Source organism: Puma concolor, chromosome E4 (genome assembly GCF_028749965.1).
Source record: "Puma concolor isolate L17-30 chromosome E4, mPumCon1.1.hap2, whole genome shotgun sequence".
NCBI classification, from domain to species: domain Eukaryota; kingdom Metazoa; phylum Chordata; class Mammalia; order Carnivora; family Felidae; genus Puma; species Puma concolor.
The window spans coordinates 52,875,975-52,895,558 of NC_141683.1; the positions used below are offsets into that span (position 1 = coordinate 52,875,975).

General features: G+C 46.1%; 1 protein-coding gene across 2 annotated transcripts in view; it reads left to right on the forward strand.

Moving 5' to 3' along the window:
• TNR (tenascin R) overlaps positions 1-19,584 on the forward strand; it is a 409,362-nt gene that overhangs the window by 360,004 nt on the left and 29,774 nt on the right. For both annotated transcript variants that reach the window (XM_025920987.2, XM_025920988.2), the window contains 9 exons: positions 6,121-6,210; positions 7,314-7,577; positions 8,209-8,478; positions 9,620-9,739; positions 10,672-10,818; positions 13,773-13,892; positions 17,159-17,302; positions 17,978-18,108; positions 19,017-19,149. In XM_025920987.2, coding sequence (XP_025776772.1) covers positions 6,121-6,210; positions 7,314-7,577; positions 8,209-8,478; positions 9,620-9,739; positions 10,672-10,818; positions 13,773-13,892; positions 17,159-17,302; positions 17,978-18,108; positions 19,017-19,149 — 1,419 coding nt within the window. The remainder of the gene's footprint in view (positions 1-6,120; positions 6,211-7,313; positions 7,578-8,208; positions 8,479-9,619; positions 9,740-10,671; positions 10,819-13,772; positions 13,893-17,158; positions 17,303-17,977; positions 18,109-19,016; positions 19,150-19,584) is intronic.

The following is a 19,584-nucleotide window of genomic DNA, read 5'->3' on the forward strand; positions in this document are numbered from 1 at the left end:
ATGAGGGGCCCTCCATTAGATCCCTGGTTTTCGTGAGTTATTTTACCAGATCGGCTGTTGCCTGTGTTATTCCTTCTGCCCGCAATGCCCTTTCTCGGCCCAGATACCTCTGATCCTTCAAAACCCAGTTCAGATATGCCCTCATAAGTCTTTCCAGCATTCCTGTCACCCTTGCTATGCTGCTTCCATGCATCACATATTTCTTCCACTATGCTACATTCTGAATTAAAATATAAAAAATCAAGGGGCACCTGGGTGGGTCAGTCAGTTAAGCACTTGACTCATGATTTCGGCTCAGATCATAATCTCACGGTCATGGGATCCAGCCCCACGTAGGGCTCTACAGTGACAGCACAGAATCTGCTTGGAATTCTCTCTCTCTCTCTCTCTCTCTCTCTCTCTCTCCCTCTCTCTCTTCCCCTCCCTTGCTTACATGTGTGCATTCTTTCTCTCTATCTTCCTTTCTCAAAATAAATTAAAAACACATTTAAAAAACTTTAAAATATAAAAAAAAGTCAAATCCCTTAACTCAAGACCTAAGGGTCTAGTGAGGAGACCAACATGAAAACTAACAGTAACAACATAATAACATCATTGTTGTAAAAACTGAGAGATGGTCTGCAAACTCCTTGGGCACAGGGTCCTCAATCTGCCCCTCCCTTTGAGAGCAGGTGTCCTGTGAATGCACTAGGGCCAACCAAATCCCTCACCCAGTTTGGTAGACTTGAGGTTCACAGTACTCAGGAGATGAGTACTGATTTAGAGGGATTTAGAGATGGAAAGGGTCCCCATTTCTATGGATCTGCCTGAACCCGACCAAGCCTGCAGATCCCAGATGTCATTCATGGTTTTGCTGGTAAGAGGTAGCAATCTCAGCTTCTTGGGCCTGCTTCTCCCCATGACTTCCCTCCTAGCAGCAGGAGGCTGGAAGAATAGGTTTCCTAAACAGAGGGAAGTGAGTCATTCTACCTTCATCACCCACGGCCCTTGCGCTGCAGGGGACAATGTGCTCATTCCTCTCGCTCTTCAGCCCTAATTAATCTCTTCCTGCTCGCGTGCCCCATCCTACCCACCAGAGAATTCCATATCCCCTTCCCTCGACCTTTCCTAATCTTGGCTAGCTTTCAAGGTTCAACTCAAGTCCCTCTTCTAGAAAGCTTCCCTTGGTCACTACAGGCATGCTGATCCTGTCCGCCCTCTGAAATGGTTTCCTTAGTTAGCAAGCCCACGGTGTAATGCCCAATTACTGAAATTCCAATCAGCTAGTCCACTCCTCTGGAGGATAGGGACCCTCCTCTCATAGGGACAGGGACCATGCTAGGACATGGCAGGAAAAAACAAAGGACTTGAGTTCCAAAGCCAGTTTTATTGTATATTAGCTTTATGAGCTTAGTCAAGGAATGGACTTCTCGGAGCCTCTTTTTGCTCATCAGTAATGCCTTCCCAGCAGAGCCGCAGGGGGATTAAGTGAGGTAACAGGTACAAATCTCTCAGAACCTACAGCTAGTAGGAGTACTCTTGACCATCAGACCCTCAAAAAACTTGCCTTAATTTTTAGGCCTCATTTCTTCCCTCCCTTTCTTTTTCATTGTTCTTCTAGATTCTCCACTGCATGAAGCTCAGTGCTTAATGTATTGTGGGTGCTCAATAAATACTTTCCTCCTTCAGTACGGATTTCTTTTATATCACTGAGGGCAAGGGTGATGTCCATTCGGCTCACCCTGATATCCCCAGTACCCAACCCTGTGCCTGGCACAGAGGAGGCCCTCAATAATGTTTGGTGAGTGAATGAACTGCATGCCTTTGGGGGTTCAGCAAAGAATGGGTATGCAGTGAAAGAGTTGAGAAAAGCATCAACCTCCAAGCCAAACAAAGGCATGGAGAGTGGTGGTTTCCCATGGGATGAATTTTCTGAGCTGTTGTGAAGAAAAGGGAACAGAGCCATTCAAATGCCACCATTTTCAGGAGGTGGATGGAAAGATAAAGAGAGCATTGATAGAGAGCAATGGGGTCTTTAGAAAGTGAGAAATCCCTAGGAGTCCGCAGAGTCCTGATGTGTAAGTGTGCTGGATACGCCTCGGATACACATTTTCTTTTCCAGCAGAACTGTATTTCACCTGCTGGCAAAGAGCAACAATTCACTTGTAGCACAGGAAGAAAGCTGCAGAAAATCAAAAGAAAGCAGCAGGCAGGAACCTATAAACGAGTCCCACTTTCCCATCCCCTAGACAGAAAGCCTGGGACGAGAGTACTTTAAATTCTGCTCTGCAGTTTTTCTGGGAAAAGACGATTCCGTTGTAAATTATTGAACATTTCATTTAAGCTTCATAAATAAGAAACTCAGATGAAAACGTTACATGTCAGATCCGTTCGGCAACATGTAATTTCTGTCTTACTCCCTCGATCTGTCACCCTTCATCTACGTCAGAGAATTTCTACTTCATTATAGGCAATTGAAGGTTTCAATCAGATGCCTAAGAAAAGTAGTTTATGTTCCAAAGGTAACCTAATTTCTGCCACCAAGGATGTACCTGGGACTCGCCGAACATATTGACGGAGATAGATGTGTGCTTCCAACGTTTCCGGGGGCGTCGCAATCACCCACTCAATCTAGCAGCAGGTACCCCTCCCAGCCAGGGGCCAGCTCCTCGCTGACAGCTGGACTTCCAGAATCGCTTGTTTCACCAGAGCTAACAGGCTAAGCCCCAGCAAACTGCCAACAGGTGTGCCCAGGACTAGCCTCTACCTACCTGGGACACACAAAAAAGGACTCAAGGTCCTGGAATAGTTCTCCGAGTGAGGTAATAATAAAACCGGCTACTATTGCCATGGGCCAGGCACCGTCCTGCACTTAATCGTCACGGCCACCGTTCGAGAGGAATACCACCGGGTTTCCCATTCTACAGAAACTGAAGCTCAAAGATACTAAGTATCAAAGTGACGCAGGTAGAAAGTGGCAGAGAATGAATGGTAACATAAGTTTGGCAGACCTCAAAGTCTGTCACTCTTCAAACTTTACCTCCACTGGTGTCGACACTTCAGAGGAAGAAAGAATGAAGGGTTAAGAAGTGGGCTGGAGCTGGTCTGAGAAAGGGAAAAGAGGGCTGGCTCTCATACACTCCTTCAAGGGAGCCTGGTTGGTAAGGCCTGGCAGGTACTGTCTTACTCAAGCATGGGGACATTTATTGCTTTGGGCTGGACTAAAGCTCTACTGACGAGGGGATGCACAGCCCTCTGGCTACCATGCAGCGTTCTCCTTCATTAAACCAAACCATTTGTTAAGGAAAGGTTGCTCAATGCATTTCCTGTCAAAGTCATTCCTATTACCTCAGGAAGCCGGGGAAGTCACAGCTGCTCAGGGGAAGGGACGACATTGGGGGAGGGGTGGGACATTCCAGTTCTCCTAAAAGTCCCGAATCCCTAAGGCCAGAAGTCTGAGTGTCCTCTCCAGCTGGCCATACACTTACTCTTTGCCTTAGTTTCTTTTCATAATTTGATGATGTACTGGTTTGAATGGTGTCCCCCCTCCCCACAACCCCACCCCCCACCCCCAATTCCACCCCCTGGAACCTGTGAATATGACCTTATTTGGAAATAGGGTCTTTACAGAGGGAACCAAATTAAAATGAGGTCATAACAGATTAGGGTGGGCCCTAAATCCAATGTGCAAAGTGCCTTCATAAGAAGGGGAGAAGACACAGACACACAGGGAGAATGCCACGTGCTACAGACTGAATGTTTTGCGTCCCCCCAAAAGTCATGTGTTGGAAACCTCGTTTCCAGTGTGATATTAGCAGATAGGGACTTTGGGAGGTGATTAGGTCATGAGCAAGTAGCCCTCATGAATGGGACTGGTGCCCTTGTAAAAGAGACCCCAGAGAGTTCTCTTGTTCCTTCCACTGAATGGAAACACAGCGAGGTGACGGCCATCTATGAACCAGGAAGTGAGGTCTCTCCCAATGTCAAATCTGTTGGTGCCTTGATCTTGGACTTCTCAGTCTCCAGAACTGTGAGAACTAAATGTGGTTTAAACCACCCAGCCCGTGGCAATTTGTGATAGCAACCCGAGCAGACTGAGACACTATGAGGCAGAGCCTGGAGCAGAATGCCCAACATGGGCAGCAACCACCTAAAGCTAGAAGAGGCAAGGAAAGATGTTCCCCTTAGCTCCCCCTTGGGAAGGAGCACTGCCCCCCCCCCCAGCACCTTGTTTTGGGCCCTCTAGACTCTAGAACTGTGGTAGATTACATTTCTGTTGTTGTAAGCCACCCCTTGTCATCATTTGTCATGGCGGCCACAAGAAACTAATGCAGATGGAGAAAAGACTCCCCATCCCACCATCCTCACAAGGTTGTGCTGAGGGTCAAAACACATCCAGGTATTTTGAAAAGAACAAATGTTATATAAATGTAGAATAACATGATCATCAGCCATGGCTCTTGTGGCCCCACACAGATTGCCCCCCCCCCCCACCAAAATGCCTACCAGAAGGACTCAGGCTCATCATGGGGGACCCCACAGGTGATAATTTGATCTTTTTGTATTTTTCTACAATCCCACTTCTAGTAAATGAGGGTGAGTTTGTGCTAGTTTGATGCTAGAATAATGGTCCCTAAAGATGTCTACATTCTAATCCCAGGAGCATGTGACTCTGTCAACCTACATGACAAAAAGGAAATTGTAGGTGTGATTAGGTTATCTCGGTGGGGCCAATATAAGAACAAGCGTTCTTATAAGAGAGATACAGGGAGATCAGAATCAGAGTAGAAGATGGGGCAAGGGACACAGAGGTCAGAAAGAAAAACAGATATGAAAATGCTATGCTGTTGGCTTTGAAGATGGATTAAGGAGCCACAAGCCAAGGGAGGCAGGAAGCCTCTAGAAGGTGGGAAAGGCAAAAAAACAATTTCTCCCCCAGAGCCTCCAGAGGCTGCAACCCTGCTGAAACATTTAGACTTCAGACCTGCTGATGCTGAACTATAAAATAATAGACTTGTGTTGGTTTGAGCCACGATATTGTGGTAATATATTACAGCGGCAATAGGATATTAATACACCAGTCAAGCCAGTTAGTCTGAAAATGAATATGGGAGAGAGTAGGGAGACAATTGCAGATAATTGCAGGTATCCTGGGAGGTGCCCAGTGATTCTTTGTATTAATCCCCCAAAGGATTTCCCCAGAAAAGTTTATATCTTTTAGTTGGACAGTTTTTGCGTTTTTTCCATCTTCCCAGAGTCCCCTGGAAGTCGAATCTAAAATTGAATCCATAACTTTAAATACCCTGGCATCTGAATTAACAACCTTGGTAGGGAGCCCACAGCAGCAAGGCTTCTGCCTGCCCCTATGTTAAAGGCCTGGTAGCCTATTCATCCAGTGTTGCTCCCTAGAAGGGATCCCAGAGTCCCCATATGGTTTCAATCCCTATCTATAAAAGGTGCAGATTGGTGCTCACAGCATTCGAGAAATGCTTTAGGGGCACCTGGGTGGCTCAGTCGGTTAAACATCCAACTTTGGCTCAGGTCATGATCTCACGGTTTGTGGGTTCGAGCCCTGCGTTGGGCTCGAGCCCTGAGTTGGGTTCTGTGCTGACAGCTCAGAGCTTGGAGCTTGCTTCAGATTTTATGTCTCCCTCTCTCTCTCTGCCCCTCCCCCCACCCCCATGCTCTGTCTCTCTCTCAAAAATAAATGAACATTAAAAAAAATTAAAAAAAAAAGAAATGCTTTAAAGGCCCATATCCATACAATCCCTCCTCCAATTCACAACTTATACAAGAACTCCCTTCACCAGCCATAACCAACTTGAGACTCTAAGGACCTTTGGAAGACCTTCCAAAGGAGAGCACATTTCTGAAGGTCACTAACAAGGGCAGCCTTGCTGCCTTCCCAACGAGACCAGCAGCAAGAAGGAAGCTGCATGGAGCACTTCATCCTGTTGACTTGGTATGGATTTCCTAAATGTTGAAATTGGGATTTCCTACTAGGTAAAATTAGAAGGAGATTCAGGAAGGACTAAACATAAGATCTGTACAGGAATCTAAGCTTATTTGCTTCCCTCCTCTCTGCCTTCCCCACCACTGACATACACACAGAATAATGTTTGTTTCTGCATCTACCGACAGATTTGGTGCCTGGCACGGAGTATGGAGTTGGAATATCAGCTGTCATGAATTCACAGCAAAGTGTACCAGCCACCATGAATGCCAGGACTGGTGAGTAGGACTGCTATAGAAGCAGACCAGGATGCTGTGCAAGCCTGAGAAGCCACGGAGGCTTGCGGCTTGCTTGTCCTGGCAAGGGCCGGTCAGAAGGCAATGCCCCCTGATGAACAGGTCCCTGGATGACAGTTATCAGCCTAGGAACAACATCTACCTGCAGATCGTTGATCTCTGTGCCTAACCTCTGCTATCAATATGCAGGATAGTCTCACTCACTTCCCCACAGATCTGTGCATGGTCTCCCATGGTCTGGTGGGCTGCCCCCAGAGGTGGAAAATTCGAAATCAGTTGGTGTCATAGCAAGTCTTTCTAATATAATACCTCAGAGCAGGCAGAATGTGATGTCCCTCACCATGGATGACAGAAGCCCTCAGAAAGGTCATAGGGATAAAGGTTTAGACTTGGAAACAACCTGTTAAATCTAAGGGCAATGGAAAATTCCACTTGAGACCCTTGCCACTCAGCATCTGGCATATTTGCTTCCAAATTCTGGGTAAATTTCAAAATCACTCTGGAACTTTAGGTACAGGCAGCTGGCATGGGGTGGGGATTTTGAGCCAATCCCTGCTCCAAGGCTCATTCCAACATAGACAACCTCTCTAAGAGAACCACGAGGGCACAGGTCCCCAGGAGTTATCAAACCTAATTACCTGTACACCCATGGCCAGATCAGTCACAATGGCCTCAGGAACAGGGGTAGCTACTATTGCCAGGAATGTCATATCCCTACTTGATGGTGGCTCCTATTTTACCCTGGTTGGATTGCTGAGAAAGGCTGGAAGAAAATGAATATGGAAAGCTTGATAATCAACAGCCAGCTTTGTCCCAGAGGTATGTCCCAGAGGTGGATGTATTCCTATGATGTTGGAGCTATTAATACCTTTATGCAGATTGTCCATCTATATACCAAGCCCTTGGCCATCTTTCAAAGTGAAGGTGCTTAACAAAATGTGACAGAATTGTCAGCAATGACAAGCTAATCCTCATGGTCAGCAGGCCTGTTTATAGGTTAGAAATCCACAGGGAGGTCCAATTCCAATAAAAACTGGCCCTTGTATGGAACTTGTGTAAAATAGGCCACTTATGTTGATCCACAGAACTCGATAGTCCCCGAGACCTCATGGTGACAGCCTCCTCGGAAACCTCCATCTCCCTCATCTGGACCAAGGCCAACGGCCCCATTGACCACTACCGAATTACCTTTACCCCGTCCTCCGGGATCGCCTCAGAAGTCACTGTGCCCAAGGACAGAACCTCATACACACTGACAGATCTAGAGCCTGGGGCAGAGTACATCATTTCAATCACTGCTGAGAGGGGTCGGCAGCAAAGCTTCGAATCCACCGTGGATGCCTTCACAGGTACCAGGGTAGCAGACATCCTAGCTGGGCTCAGGGATCAATGGATCTTAGTATGAGAAAGTCATCTAAGTAGCCTACTCTTCCAACGCCCCCATTTTGTTTAGAGAAGGAGGAATGTGGGTAGAGAAAGAAGAGATCGAGGAGAAATTAACAAATACATCAAGACGGAATGGTTGGAAGTAAAGGGGAGAGAGGAGAAAGGCTACCTACGTGCCTGAAAATTTGTATCTGTTTTTCTAAAACCTGGACATAGGGATTGATTCTGTTCATCTTTCCCCATCTGCACTAAATCAGTGGGCATTCAGAGGATCCATGGGATCATGTTAAATTTCTCCCAGGACAAAGATTTTAAATCCTGGGTGAGTATTAGGAAGAAGTATTATGAGGTGTTACCCTGCTGAGGGCATTCATTTTTCAGTATAAGGCTTGGAGAAAGGAGATGGACAGGACTAGAGAGTGAGGGGCTGTAAGCTCTGAGTCAGCAGGTGAAGGTACAGTCGTAATTGATAAGGAAAGCAGATCCCTCCTAATTGATAAAGAAAGCAGATCCCTTCAGTCAGAGGGCTCTCCTAGCCCAGTGGTCCCACCACCTCGTGTGTGTTTCAGAACCATCATCTTCTCTGCTTTGCAGGCTTCCGCCCCATCTCCCATTTGCACTTTTCTCACGTGACCTCCTCCAGCGTAAACATAACCTGGAGTGACCCATCCCCTCCAGCAGACAGACTCATTCTGAACTACAGCCCTCGGGATGAAGAGGAAGAGATGACAGAGATCTCCCTGGAAGCTACCAAGAGGCACACTGTCCTGATGGGTCTGCAGCCAGCCACCGAGTACATCGTGAACCTGGTGGCAGTCCATGGCACAGTGACCTCTGAACCCATTGTGGGCTCCATCACCACAGGTGAGGTGGGAGGGCTCGACAGCAGGTGGTGAAGGGGGTTCCTACAGAGGTCTTTAACAAGTCAATGAAATTTACAAAGAGAAACACCCAAGAAGTAGGGGCCTGCCTCACTTGGCTAGAGAGGGTCTGTGAGCTGTTCTGAAAGAGCCACCTCTTCCAGGGCTGCATAAAATGTATAAGATGGGAAGCTTCCATTGGGAAGGTAGGACAGACTCAATGTCTTGAGGAGGCCAGGGCTTGAATGCATTGGTCCAGAGGTTCTCACACTACCAGCCTGAAGACAGTTAACCTTCAAAAGGAAACTCCATCTCTTGACTGCTCAGTAAGGTCACTCGTACAAATGATGCTTCCTCAAAATTATGTGGGACGAGCACTAGCATGCGGCCATGTAGGAACCTGGTACTCAGAGAGTGGGGTTGGTTTGCATGTTGTTTGGAAAACATAGGCACTGTGAGACTATTGGATCAAATTCATCTCATCATTCTCAAATGTAATCCCAGATATGAGTATGCATGTGGCTGAGGACATGTGTATTTGGGTGGTTTCCTATATAATGACAAGAACCCACTAACTGGACAAGTACATTAAGCACTCAGCTGGTTTCGACCCTGCAGTCCTCCAGTAGTCAAAAAAATGAGGTACCCAGTACAAATGAAATACAGTTTCAGAAAGTGGATTTGTTCTGGACTCGTGCTCTGAAATCCCTCTACAGTCAATAGGCAGTTTTTCCAAACTGAACCATAGGTGGCTGCTAAAAACTAAGAGAAACAGAGTTGGGTTTGTCTAAGAGAAGCTGCTCTAGGGAAAATGACTATGTTACTCCCAGTTCAAAAGAAAACATATGAACTTAAAGGAAAGTTCCAGTTGGCCTTGACACAGCTAACAGTTGCTGCACAGCACAGAGCTTGCCAGTTCGACCTAATGTTGTTAAAATATTCCCCATGAACATGGCTTTAGCCATACCTATGACTTTTCATTTCAAACTTGGGCCTAATCATGGCTTTAAGGATGCCCTAGTACAAAGGGCTTGTCTGTCCCTGCGACACTATTAGCTCTTGGTCCACAAGAAACCAAGGATAAGAATTGCTTTCTCACACTGTGCTTTTCTGTCTTTTTCCCACAAACACACGGGTCCTTGTAGGAATTGATCCCCCCAAAGACATCACAGTTAGCAATGTGACCAAGGACTCAGTTATGGTCTCCTGGAGCCCTCCTGTTGCATCATTTGATTACTACCGAGTATCGTATCGGCCAACACAAGGTAATAAAGTCACTTGATTTCTCACAAATGGATGGGATTTGGTGCTGAGTGACAACTGCTCTGGGAGAAATACATATCCCAGAGGATATCACCCCTGCCCGCATTCTCCCCCTCTCTGTAGCGCGCTCCTTCACAATGAGAGTGGGTTAAGGAGGAGTAGGCAAGAAACCCTGAACTCACCAACTCCTCTCACACACGGCTGGACTATATTCACCCAGAAACCAGGCCCTCAACCAGCAGAGCAAATCATGGTAACTGGTCACCATTATCTAGGCAGTCTAGTGAGAAACAACCCCCCAAAAAAATCTGCCAAGATCCAGGGTCATGTGCACTTTCCCGAGAGACTAGTCCAAGACTAGAAGCCTGGGGGATTCCTAAAGACTCGGCTGAGCCAGATGGAGCCTTAGAGGGAGCCACAGTGATGGTGGTCCTCTTTCTACCACTCCAGCCAAGTCGGGAGTCAGAAAAAGTTGGCACAGACCTTTACCCTGCCAGTTCCTGCTGTGCATGGCACATTGTTAACAAAGTAGAGGGCATGCCCACTTCCAAGGAGGCGGTGGGAGAGTTTTCCAGACTACCCTGTCTCCGGGCTGCATAGACCCCTCTTCACAGTCCATGCCCGTTAGACTGCCTTAAGAAGACCAGCTTGTTAGAAAACTAAATGAACCACTTTGTTGTTGTTGTTGTTGTTGTTGTTGTTGTTCCAAGGAACCTATAAAATTAGGAGGTGGGACCAGCATACAAGCTCTCCTCAAGCTCCAATATTCCCAGTCCATGAACCACTTCTCTTCTTTCCCCACCAAGCGCTGAGCTTTGCACCTGTCTGTGCTTCATGACAAAGTGCTGCCAGAAGCTTCTATGTAGATAGACTATACCATGAGCTGTGTTGAAGCATCTGCTGAACTTTAACAGTGGCTTCTGCTCTTCCTTAGTGGGACGGCTGGACAGCTCAGTGGTGCCCAACACGGTGACAGAATTCACCATCACCAAGTTGTATCCAGCCACTGAATATGAAATAAGTCTCAACAGTGTGCGGGGCAGAGAGGAGAGTGAGCGCGTCTGCACCCTCATTCACACAGGTAGGCATGTCTCCCTGTCATGAGCCAAGTCAGGATGCTGGCTGAGGACCCACAACAGACAGAAGAGGCAAACAGTAGAGTTGTTCTGGCTAATAAATACAGAGGGCACTGGTCCTGGGTTCAGAGGCTCCATTCTTGGGTGTCCCTCTGACTCACTGTGTTATGCAAAGCAATTTGCAATTTCTCTCCCCCCTGATATTCCTAATACTGGAAGTTTAGACCTTATTGATTTGGGTCAGATATTTTCATGGAATTTCCAGTAAGAAAGGTGACCTTTTAAAGACACACGATGAAAGTGAATTCCAGAACAGACATCTGAATCATCACATCTAATTAAAAGAAATTTTTTTTTAATGTTTACTTATTTTTGAGAGAGAGAGAGAGTGAAAGGAGGGGGGAGGGCCAGAGAGAGACACACACACAGAATCTGAAGCAGGCTCCAGGCTCTGAGCTGTCAGCACAGAGCCCGATGCGGGGCTCAAATTCATGAACAGTGAGATCAGACCTGAGCCGAAGTCAGACGCCCAACTGACTGAGCTCCCCCAGGCGTCCCTCAAATTTAATTTTTTAAAAGACTCAGTCAAGTAAATTTTACCTCAGAGAAGGAAAAGTTGATTATATCAGTAATAACCCATAGGGTCCTGAAAGTCTTCATCCTCTGTGGCCAGAACCCACCAAGTGGCTGCATTTGCTATTGCTTTGTGCTCAAAAGGTGGTGGCCTTCCTTTGGAAAGTGAGCCCTTTGGATGCACCTGAGAACAGGGCTCCCGCAACAGCTCCGCTGCTCCTCCTTCTCAGTCAGCCCACCATGCAGAAGTAGGAAAGATTTGCTGTAGAAGTCACCAGAGGGGACAAAGCTTTCTGTCCCCAGACCCCAGATCTAACCTTCCAGTGAAGCTATTATTCCCACAGCACATGGGAAAACATCCAACCTGCCTCGTTAGAACAGCCGGCTTTCCTGAGGCTGCTTAATTTCCTCAGAGAATGGCATTTCCTGAACGAGGGAAAGGTAACTTGGAATTCCTCACTGCTTTTGTAGATACTCTCACAGGCCCAGAAACATCTGTAAAGTAATGGCCTAGAAACGTTCCTTCAGAATGTTCAGAACCTCAAGAAATTATTCTTCTAAAAGACACCACAGGGTATTCTCATCTTCCCTAGTCTCCTCACAGGCCTGTGACTACAGATAACCCAGCAATATTTTTGGTCCAATATTTCCTTTCCATCAAATTATCTGTGACCATTAAAGCATCAAGAAATATTGACCCAAAGTGATGCCCAATGAGTCAAAAGAAGCCCCCCTCTCACCTTCCTGAAAGCCTTAGAAATTCATAGGAAAGAAATTAGGCTCTTTCTCTTTGAGAACAAGAAAATGAATTTCAAGAGCCTCCTACCCCCTAGGGTAAAAGAAAGCAGCAACTTGGGTCAAAACACCTCATCTTGGGTTTGTGGTTATAAGCAGCAAGTATCTGTAAAGCAGATATTCAGTATCGCACCAACCCAAACCACCCTCCTTTAGGTTCAAGCAGAGCTATTGGGAACTCCCGACAACCAGATGACCCACAAAAATGTCTTATCTTGTTTTAATGTAAGGTCTATGATTTTGCAATTGGGAGAAATGAGTACTCCTTTAGGATCTCACGCTTAATCTCAGAGGGATCAAGCTAACTGTAGTCTCCCAAGACTTTTCCTCTTTGTCTCTTCTCATAAGGTTGCATTGGAAGAACTTGCTGAAGACACAGATGATGGATGCAGTTGAGATATTAAAACTGAACAAAAGTTCACAGTTGTTGCTTTCAAATGAGGAATACGGGCAAGCTATAGAAACCTGCAGTTAGGGGTCAACAGCACATCTTGGTCCCCAGAAGTAAATTACATGATACTTGGGTTGAGTTGATACTTAAACTATTCTACTAACCTCCATTTCTTTTTTTTTTTTTTTAATTTTTTTTTTCAACGTTTATTTATTTTTGGGACAGAGAGAGACACAGATGAACGGGGGAGGGGCAGAGAGAGAGGGAGACACAGAATCGGAAACAGGCTGCAGGCTCTGAGCCATCAGCCCAAAGCCCGACGCGGGGCTCGAACCCACGGACTGCGAGATCGTGACCTGGCTGAAGTCGGACGCTTAACCGACTGCGCCACCCAGGCGCCCCAAACCTCCATTTCTAAAATAAATCCCAACCTTATGGAAGGGAAGCATAGTAAGAAACATATGCATAGAACATGGGCAAATAAGAATAGGCACACGGTCCCATGATGAGCAAACTCTGTTCCCCCCAACAGGCACCACTGGCCTTTAGCCTGGAAGAATCCCCTTGACTCTATGCCACAAAAAGGATACCCAGAACTCAATACAGAGGAAGTCTGTGGTAAAGCAATCATCATATGTGGCTTTAGAGGCAACCTGAGTCCCATTCAGTCATTCCACGAGCATTTATTGTGTACCTTGTAAGTTCCAGGCACTGAGGCTACTCCTTGACTTCATGGAACTCCCACCATACTTTCCAAAGTTCATCAACAGAGATCGTTCCACAAAGCATGCCCCTTGTATTTGTGGAAGTGCAAATAGCCTGGGAAACAAATTGTCTCATTAACTAAAGGAATATAACAATTCCTATATGTTCTGAGTTTCTCCCTCTACATTTAAATGTCTAAAGCACAACAGCCATACCTCAGAATCCCCCATAGCACCTGACAGTGCTCCATATGTAAGAAGTTAATGAATACATTAAAAGGAAGACCCGAGACCAATCAGGGCAAAACTGGGTACTTGGGAGGAAGGACGAAGGGGAGAAGAGGAGGAGATCAGAAGGGGAGAAAGGAAAGAGGTCTCCACTCACTTCATCATTTTGTATGGCACAGCCGCAGACGTGCATGATGGGTGAAGCTGCAGGAGATAGTTCGCTGCAGTGCCTCCTACGTTCACCTGATATTCTCCGGTTCCATTTCAGCCATGGACAACCCTGTGGATCTGATCGCCACCAACATCACTCCAACAGAAGCCCTACTGCAGTGGAAGGCACCAGTGGGTGAAGTGGAGAACTATGTCATTGTTCTCACACACTTTGCAGGTGAATGTCTACAGGCCTGTGCATCAGGCAGGTGGGAAGGGTGGGGACTGGGGCTGAAGGCTAGTATGACAGTTTTTGTTTTTTAAAGGACATTTTATCAAGCTGAGGAACATATTAGAAGTTTTCCTGCTTTACTTTTACTCTCAAGCTTTCAAGATGTCCCCAAACTCTGCAAACAGTACCAACTATGGGAATGCAGAAGGGCCAAATCTGTAATGTACATGGAGGGCACATAAACAAAGGCAAATACAAAAAACAGAGCAATAGCACTTGGAAGACAAAGCTCAGAACTGAGCTAAGACATGGCCCCAAATGCTATGGGCTGGAACGCAGACTTTTCTAGATATTTACAGAGCGAGAAAACCACTAAAGCACCATGCACGGAGCAGATAATACGTGGAAACAGGTGACAAAGGATCCAGGCCTAGCAAACTCCTGTTGCTTTAGTCTTGTCTACCCATATCCAACCCAAAAGGTTGATCCAGCATGAAATCTTGAGTTTCAATGTCTTCTTACCATGCTTGTTCACCTTACATTATTTGAAGTTGAATAGAGAAGCCCAAAGCAAAATAGTGTTGAGTGATTCAAATGTCTAGGCCTAGGAAAATTACCTGCCTGGCCAAATTATACATGTGATCACAAGAATTCTTGTGGGTTATACCCAGAATCCAGAGAACAAAGATACCAGAAGACAAAAGATAAGCAGATGTCTTGATTTTCAAAAATGACAGAGGAAGCCAGTTTTTGTAAGCTGCAAAGTAAACAGATGGTCAAAGCTTGGGAAAATAAAAACCAAAACAGACTATTAAATAAATTGGGAAAAGAATTAGTGGATATAGCATACAAGTACAGGTTCACTAAAAGTTTTACCAGAACCACTTTAGGTCCCTTTTTTTTTTTTTTTTTTTAACTGGCCAATCTGCTAACACACTTGGATTTCAGTAAGGTATTAGAAAAACCCACTTATCAATTTGACAATAAATTTCATATATTTAAAATAAAATATGGTTAAGAGTGAAAAAAAAAGAACTCTGTTAAATGTTTAAAAAATAATTACATTAAAAATATACATTAATTTAAGGAAAAAAAAAAGAAAGAAAAACCCACTTATCACTTAGATGGAAAAATACGTGATGGATCATATTTGGAGTTAGAACTGTAGCTGATTGGATGACCCTCCTCAAGGAACGAATATCATGACTATATCTCCACCAGAACCCCACTATGTGCGTGTGCGATCCGTGTCAACTCCTGCCACCCCTCCCTGCATGCCATGGGCCTGCGTTTCTTAACTCTCACCATGCCTTCCCAAACTACCATGCATTTATTTGCATGTGTCATTTCCTCTACCAAGAAATTCCCTCCCTACTTGTCTGCTTAGACACACACATTCTTTAAGTCAGTTTCAACACTATCTCCTCTGCCAAAGCTTCCAATATTCCCCCAAGGTAGATAGACCCATCCACTCACAGATACAAAGTACATGATTCCAGGGGCGCCTGGGTGGCTCAGTCTGATAAGTGTCCAACTTCGGCTCAGGTCATAATCTCGCGGTTCAGCTCTGCTGACAGCTCGGAGCCTGGAGCCTGTTTCAGATTCTGTGTCTCCCTCTCTCTGCCCCTCCCTGCTCACAGTCTGTCTCTCTCTCTCTCAAAAATAAACAGACACTAAAAAAAATAAAAACAAAGTACATGCTTCCCTCATACCAATTAACCTCTGTTCGTGCAACAAATACCTTTGATGTCCTCCCACGAGCCACGCACTCACCAAGGCTGCAAGGATTCAGAGACAGAGCATGAGTTCTCTTCGCAGACCTCACTCTGGTGAGGAAGAAACCAATACCTGGGTACAACCCAATGTGAGCACTGTCATGACACAGGCAATCACAAAACAGATGGATCACTGATTGGGAGTGAGGGTGTTGAAGGGGAAAAAAACAAGCTGATCTCAGGTAAAGTTAGAATAGGATTGTATAGGAAAAGGAATTCCGAGAAAAGAGAGCAGCCTGAGTGCATTTGTAGAGATATGAGAGAACATGAGGACTTCTGAGAACTGCCATGGTTTGAGGTGGCTGGAACAGCGACCGCTGGCAGCATGTTGCAAATGAGGAAACTAAAAAGGTAGAGTCATTATGTATGTTCTTCCAAAGAGCTGGTGTGGATTTTAACTTGTTTGCATGCCTTCTACACCTTTAGACCACAAGGAACTTGAAACCCCCACCTAGTTTGGAGAATTGCTTTGTAAACTTTCTTAAATGCTGAGTGACCTGGGAGTATTCTAAAGACACAAGAAAGGGCTTGGCCCTGCTCTAGTGAATAGTTGTTTTTATTTTTGTTTTTAACATTTATTTATTTTTTGAGAGACAGACAGAGCGTGAGTGGGGAGGGGCAGAGAGACAGAGGGAATCCGAAGCAGGCTCCAGGCTCTGAGCTGTCAGCACAGAACACAACGTGGGGCTCAAACCCACTAACTGTGAGATCATGACCTGAGCCAAAGTCAGACACTTAACCAACTGAGCTACCCAGGTGCCCCTCTAGTGAAGTTTTATTGACAGCATGAATGAATACAGAGAAGACACGCTTATCACATTTGTATATAAAACAAATCTGGGTAGTCACTGATACTGTGATACGGTGACCGAGAGTAGCTATGCTTGTGCTGAGCATAGCATTAATGTATGCAGAAGTTGAATCACTACGTTGCATACTTGAAAATAATGCACCATTGTGTGTCAACTGTGCTCAGATATTTTAACTGTGATCAATAGAATCCAAATTCAAATATAGCTCAATAAACTGAAACAGTGGACCAAAACTCAATTGACAAGGCAAAATACGGTAGAAATAAATGTGGAGCTCTGTCCATGGGTGCAAGAAATCAACAGATTTGGAGCTGCCACATACATGTAATGGTGGTTGGGGATAAATTTTCTCAGCCTAGAAGAGAGGGCTTGATTCGAAGCTGTGGTGGGGGGGAAGGAGCCACGGAGACAGAGGCTTCAGCTTTTCTTTGTGACCGCAGCGGCTTGAGTGAAGTCATGGAAAAGACAATTTGGCTTCCAAATAAGGAATATGTTTCTCAATCGAGATACAAAACATGATGAGAGGAGATGCTTGTGTGGAATCCAATGCTAAGCTGAATAGCCTTTAAAAGATGTCTTCCACAATCCTTCAATATTGAATCTTTATGAATGTCTTTGGATTTGATAAGCTTTTCCCAGGTGGAATCGCTTTAGTCAGCTCTTACCCGTGTTCATATGATTTCAGTTGCTGGAGAGACCATCCTGGTTGACGGAGGCAGTGAGGGATTCCAGCTCGTTGGCCTGCTTCCCAGCACCCACTATACTGTCACTATGTATGCCACCAGTGGACCTCTCACCAGTGGTACCATCAGCACCAACTTCTCTACCCGTGAGTACATGGTTGACTACATATCCAGCATCCCTAGATGCTTTTGCAGATCCTGAAAATTATCCGTCCCCATGTGGTGGACTAAATTAGAGTCTAGAGGCTTTGGACAGCGCAGCTATGAGCTGTTTGTATCTCAGTTGACTGCTGCCCAAATGCCAGTGAGCTGCAGCTCTCGGGCAGCAGGCACATGTCTATTTTCTGCTTTCATCCTGGGTCTGGCTGACAGCAGTAGAACCAGGCCAGGAGAGGCCAGTATTGGAAATGGATCTGGCCCAGAAAAAACTGGATGCATATGAAAGGGCTTGATATCTGGGAGACACTGGCTGGGTGCAATCGTGGCCAGAACAGGAGACAAAGGTATAGTTGTGGGGATGATGATGCAAGTTCAAAAGTGAACTCACAGACATGCAGATTTATTTAGGTCATGATTTCAGACATAGGTCAGACTGGAAGATGACACACCTGGGCCCAGAGGGCCAGGTTAGAGGGGGAAATAGGTGCAGGAATGATCATGACACTGGCTGATCATCTTCTGCTCTTGTCCAAGCTAGAACTGGGGTCAGCATGTAAGCAGCCCAGAGACCACGTAGGTGGGCAGATAAATACCTGATACCTGGAATCAAACGGAAAGGAGCTGGAGAGGAAGGTACTCCTGGTATTTTCTCTTCTTTATAGTCCTGGACCCTCCTGCAAACCTGACGGCCAGTGAAGTCACCAGACAAAGTGCCCTGATCTCCTGGCAGCCTCCCAGAGCAGAGATTGAAAACTACATCTTAACCTACAAATCCACTGATGGAAGCCGCAAGGTGAGATTTTTCTGTAAGGGAGATTTTTCTATCAGGCCATCCAAAGGGAGCAAACTGGGTTTCCCGTGATGGATACAGACATGCTGTTGAGGGAAAAGCCTGAGTCTGTAAGCCAGAGATTTTGGTGCTAGTCCTGGCTTCTCTACTACTCTCTTTACAAGTTGAGACAAAACACGAAGCCTCTCTGAGCCTTAGTTTCCGCTCCGGATAATGGGGGTGTCTACCTTTAAAACTTCACTTGGTTTTGGGTGGTGCTTCCAATATGATGATGCAAAGCACAGTGGAAACTTCCAAGCCCTATAAGTACATCGTTTTGGAAAAAAATTTCACTAGCAGGGCCAAGCAAACATGAGCTGGATACCAAATTCGATAGTCTTTTATGCCTCTTGATAAGCATTATAAAGGCTACATCTATAGCCTGCAGTAAAGAGATGACACATTTCTGTGTTGTGTGATCAGTTGAAATGGTACTTCTAGAGCACCGGTTGTCAGACTTCTGTTTGCAATGAAATCCTTTTTTTTTTTTTAAAGTGAAATCATATTCAGGAGCAGAATGTACAAAATGGATGTAAGCAGAGCTAGTCTGTTGGATATGGAATAGGGAGGCCTAGGCTTCTGCCTCCCTGGGTCCCGAGGAATCTAATACAGTTGGAAACCACTGGATTTGATAATCCACATGCCTACCTTTATGCCAATGTGCATCTATGTGGTAGGAGCGGTCTCAATCTCACACAGGAGCTGTCCTCTCTGCCTGTTGGCTCGATGCAGTCTTTGTTGGGGAACGGAGAGCACACAGTGGCCGTGGCGATACCGACCGATCTGGCCGTGGGCTTGGGCTTCCCTTCCCAGCTCCTCTCAATCATGTGCCTGTCACTCCCATCCACCTGCCTTCCTCGCTTGTTCCACAGGAGCTGATTGTGGACGCAGAGGACACGTGGATCCGACTGGAGGGCCTTTCTGAGAGCACAGACTACACGGTGCTCCTGCAGGCGGCCCAGGACACTGCCCGGAGCAGCCTCACCTCCACCACCTTCATCACAGGTGAGACACATGGCCTGGTGATGCTTTCTTCTTCCCTGCAGGACGTCTGGCTCCTCAGCAACTTCTGCTGAGACGTGATCAGGGAGGAACCTATCAACGGACTCAACTGCCTCTTCCTGTGAAGGAAAATAATGATTTTCTCCACTCCCCCTTTTCCCCCCTTCCAAGACTCTGCCAGGAAACTTCTCACTACCAGGGCAACCATAGGAACCAGCAGTGCAAATCCCTGGTCCACCTGGACCCACTAAATGACAGGTTCCTGTTCAGATTTTCTGCAAGTGTTTTCCCAGCAAATTTCTTCCATCCTTCCTTCCTTCCTGCCTTCCTTCCTTTCCTTCCTTCCTCCCTCCCTCCCTCCCTCTCTTCCTTCCTCCCTCTCTTCCTCCCTTCCTCCCTTCCTCCCTTCCTTCCTTCCTTCCTTCCTTCCTTCCTTCC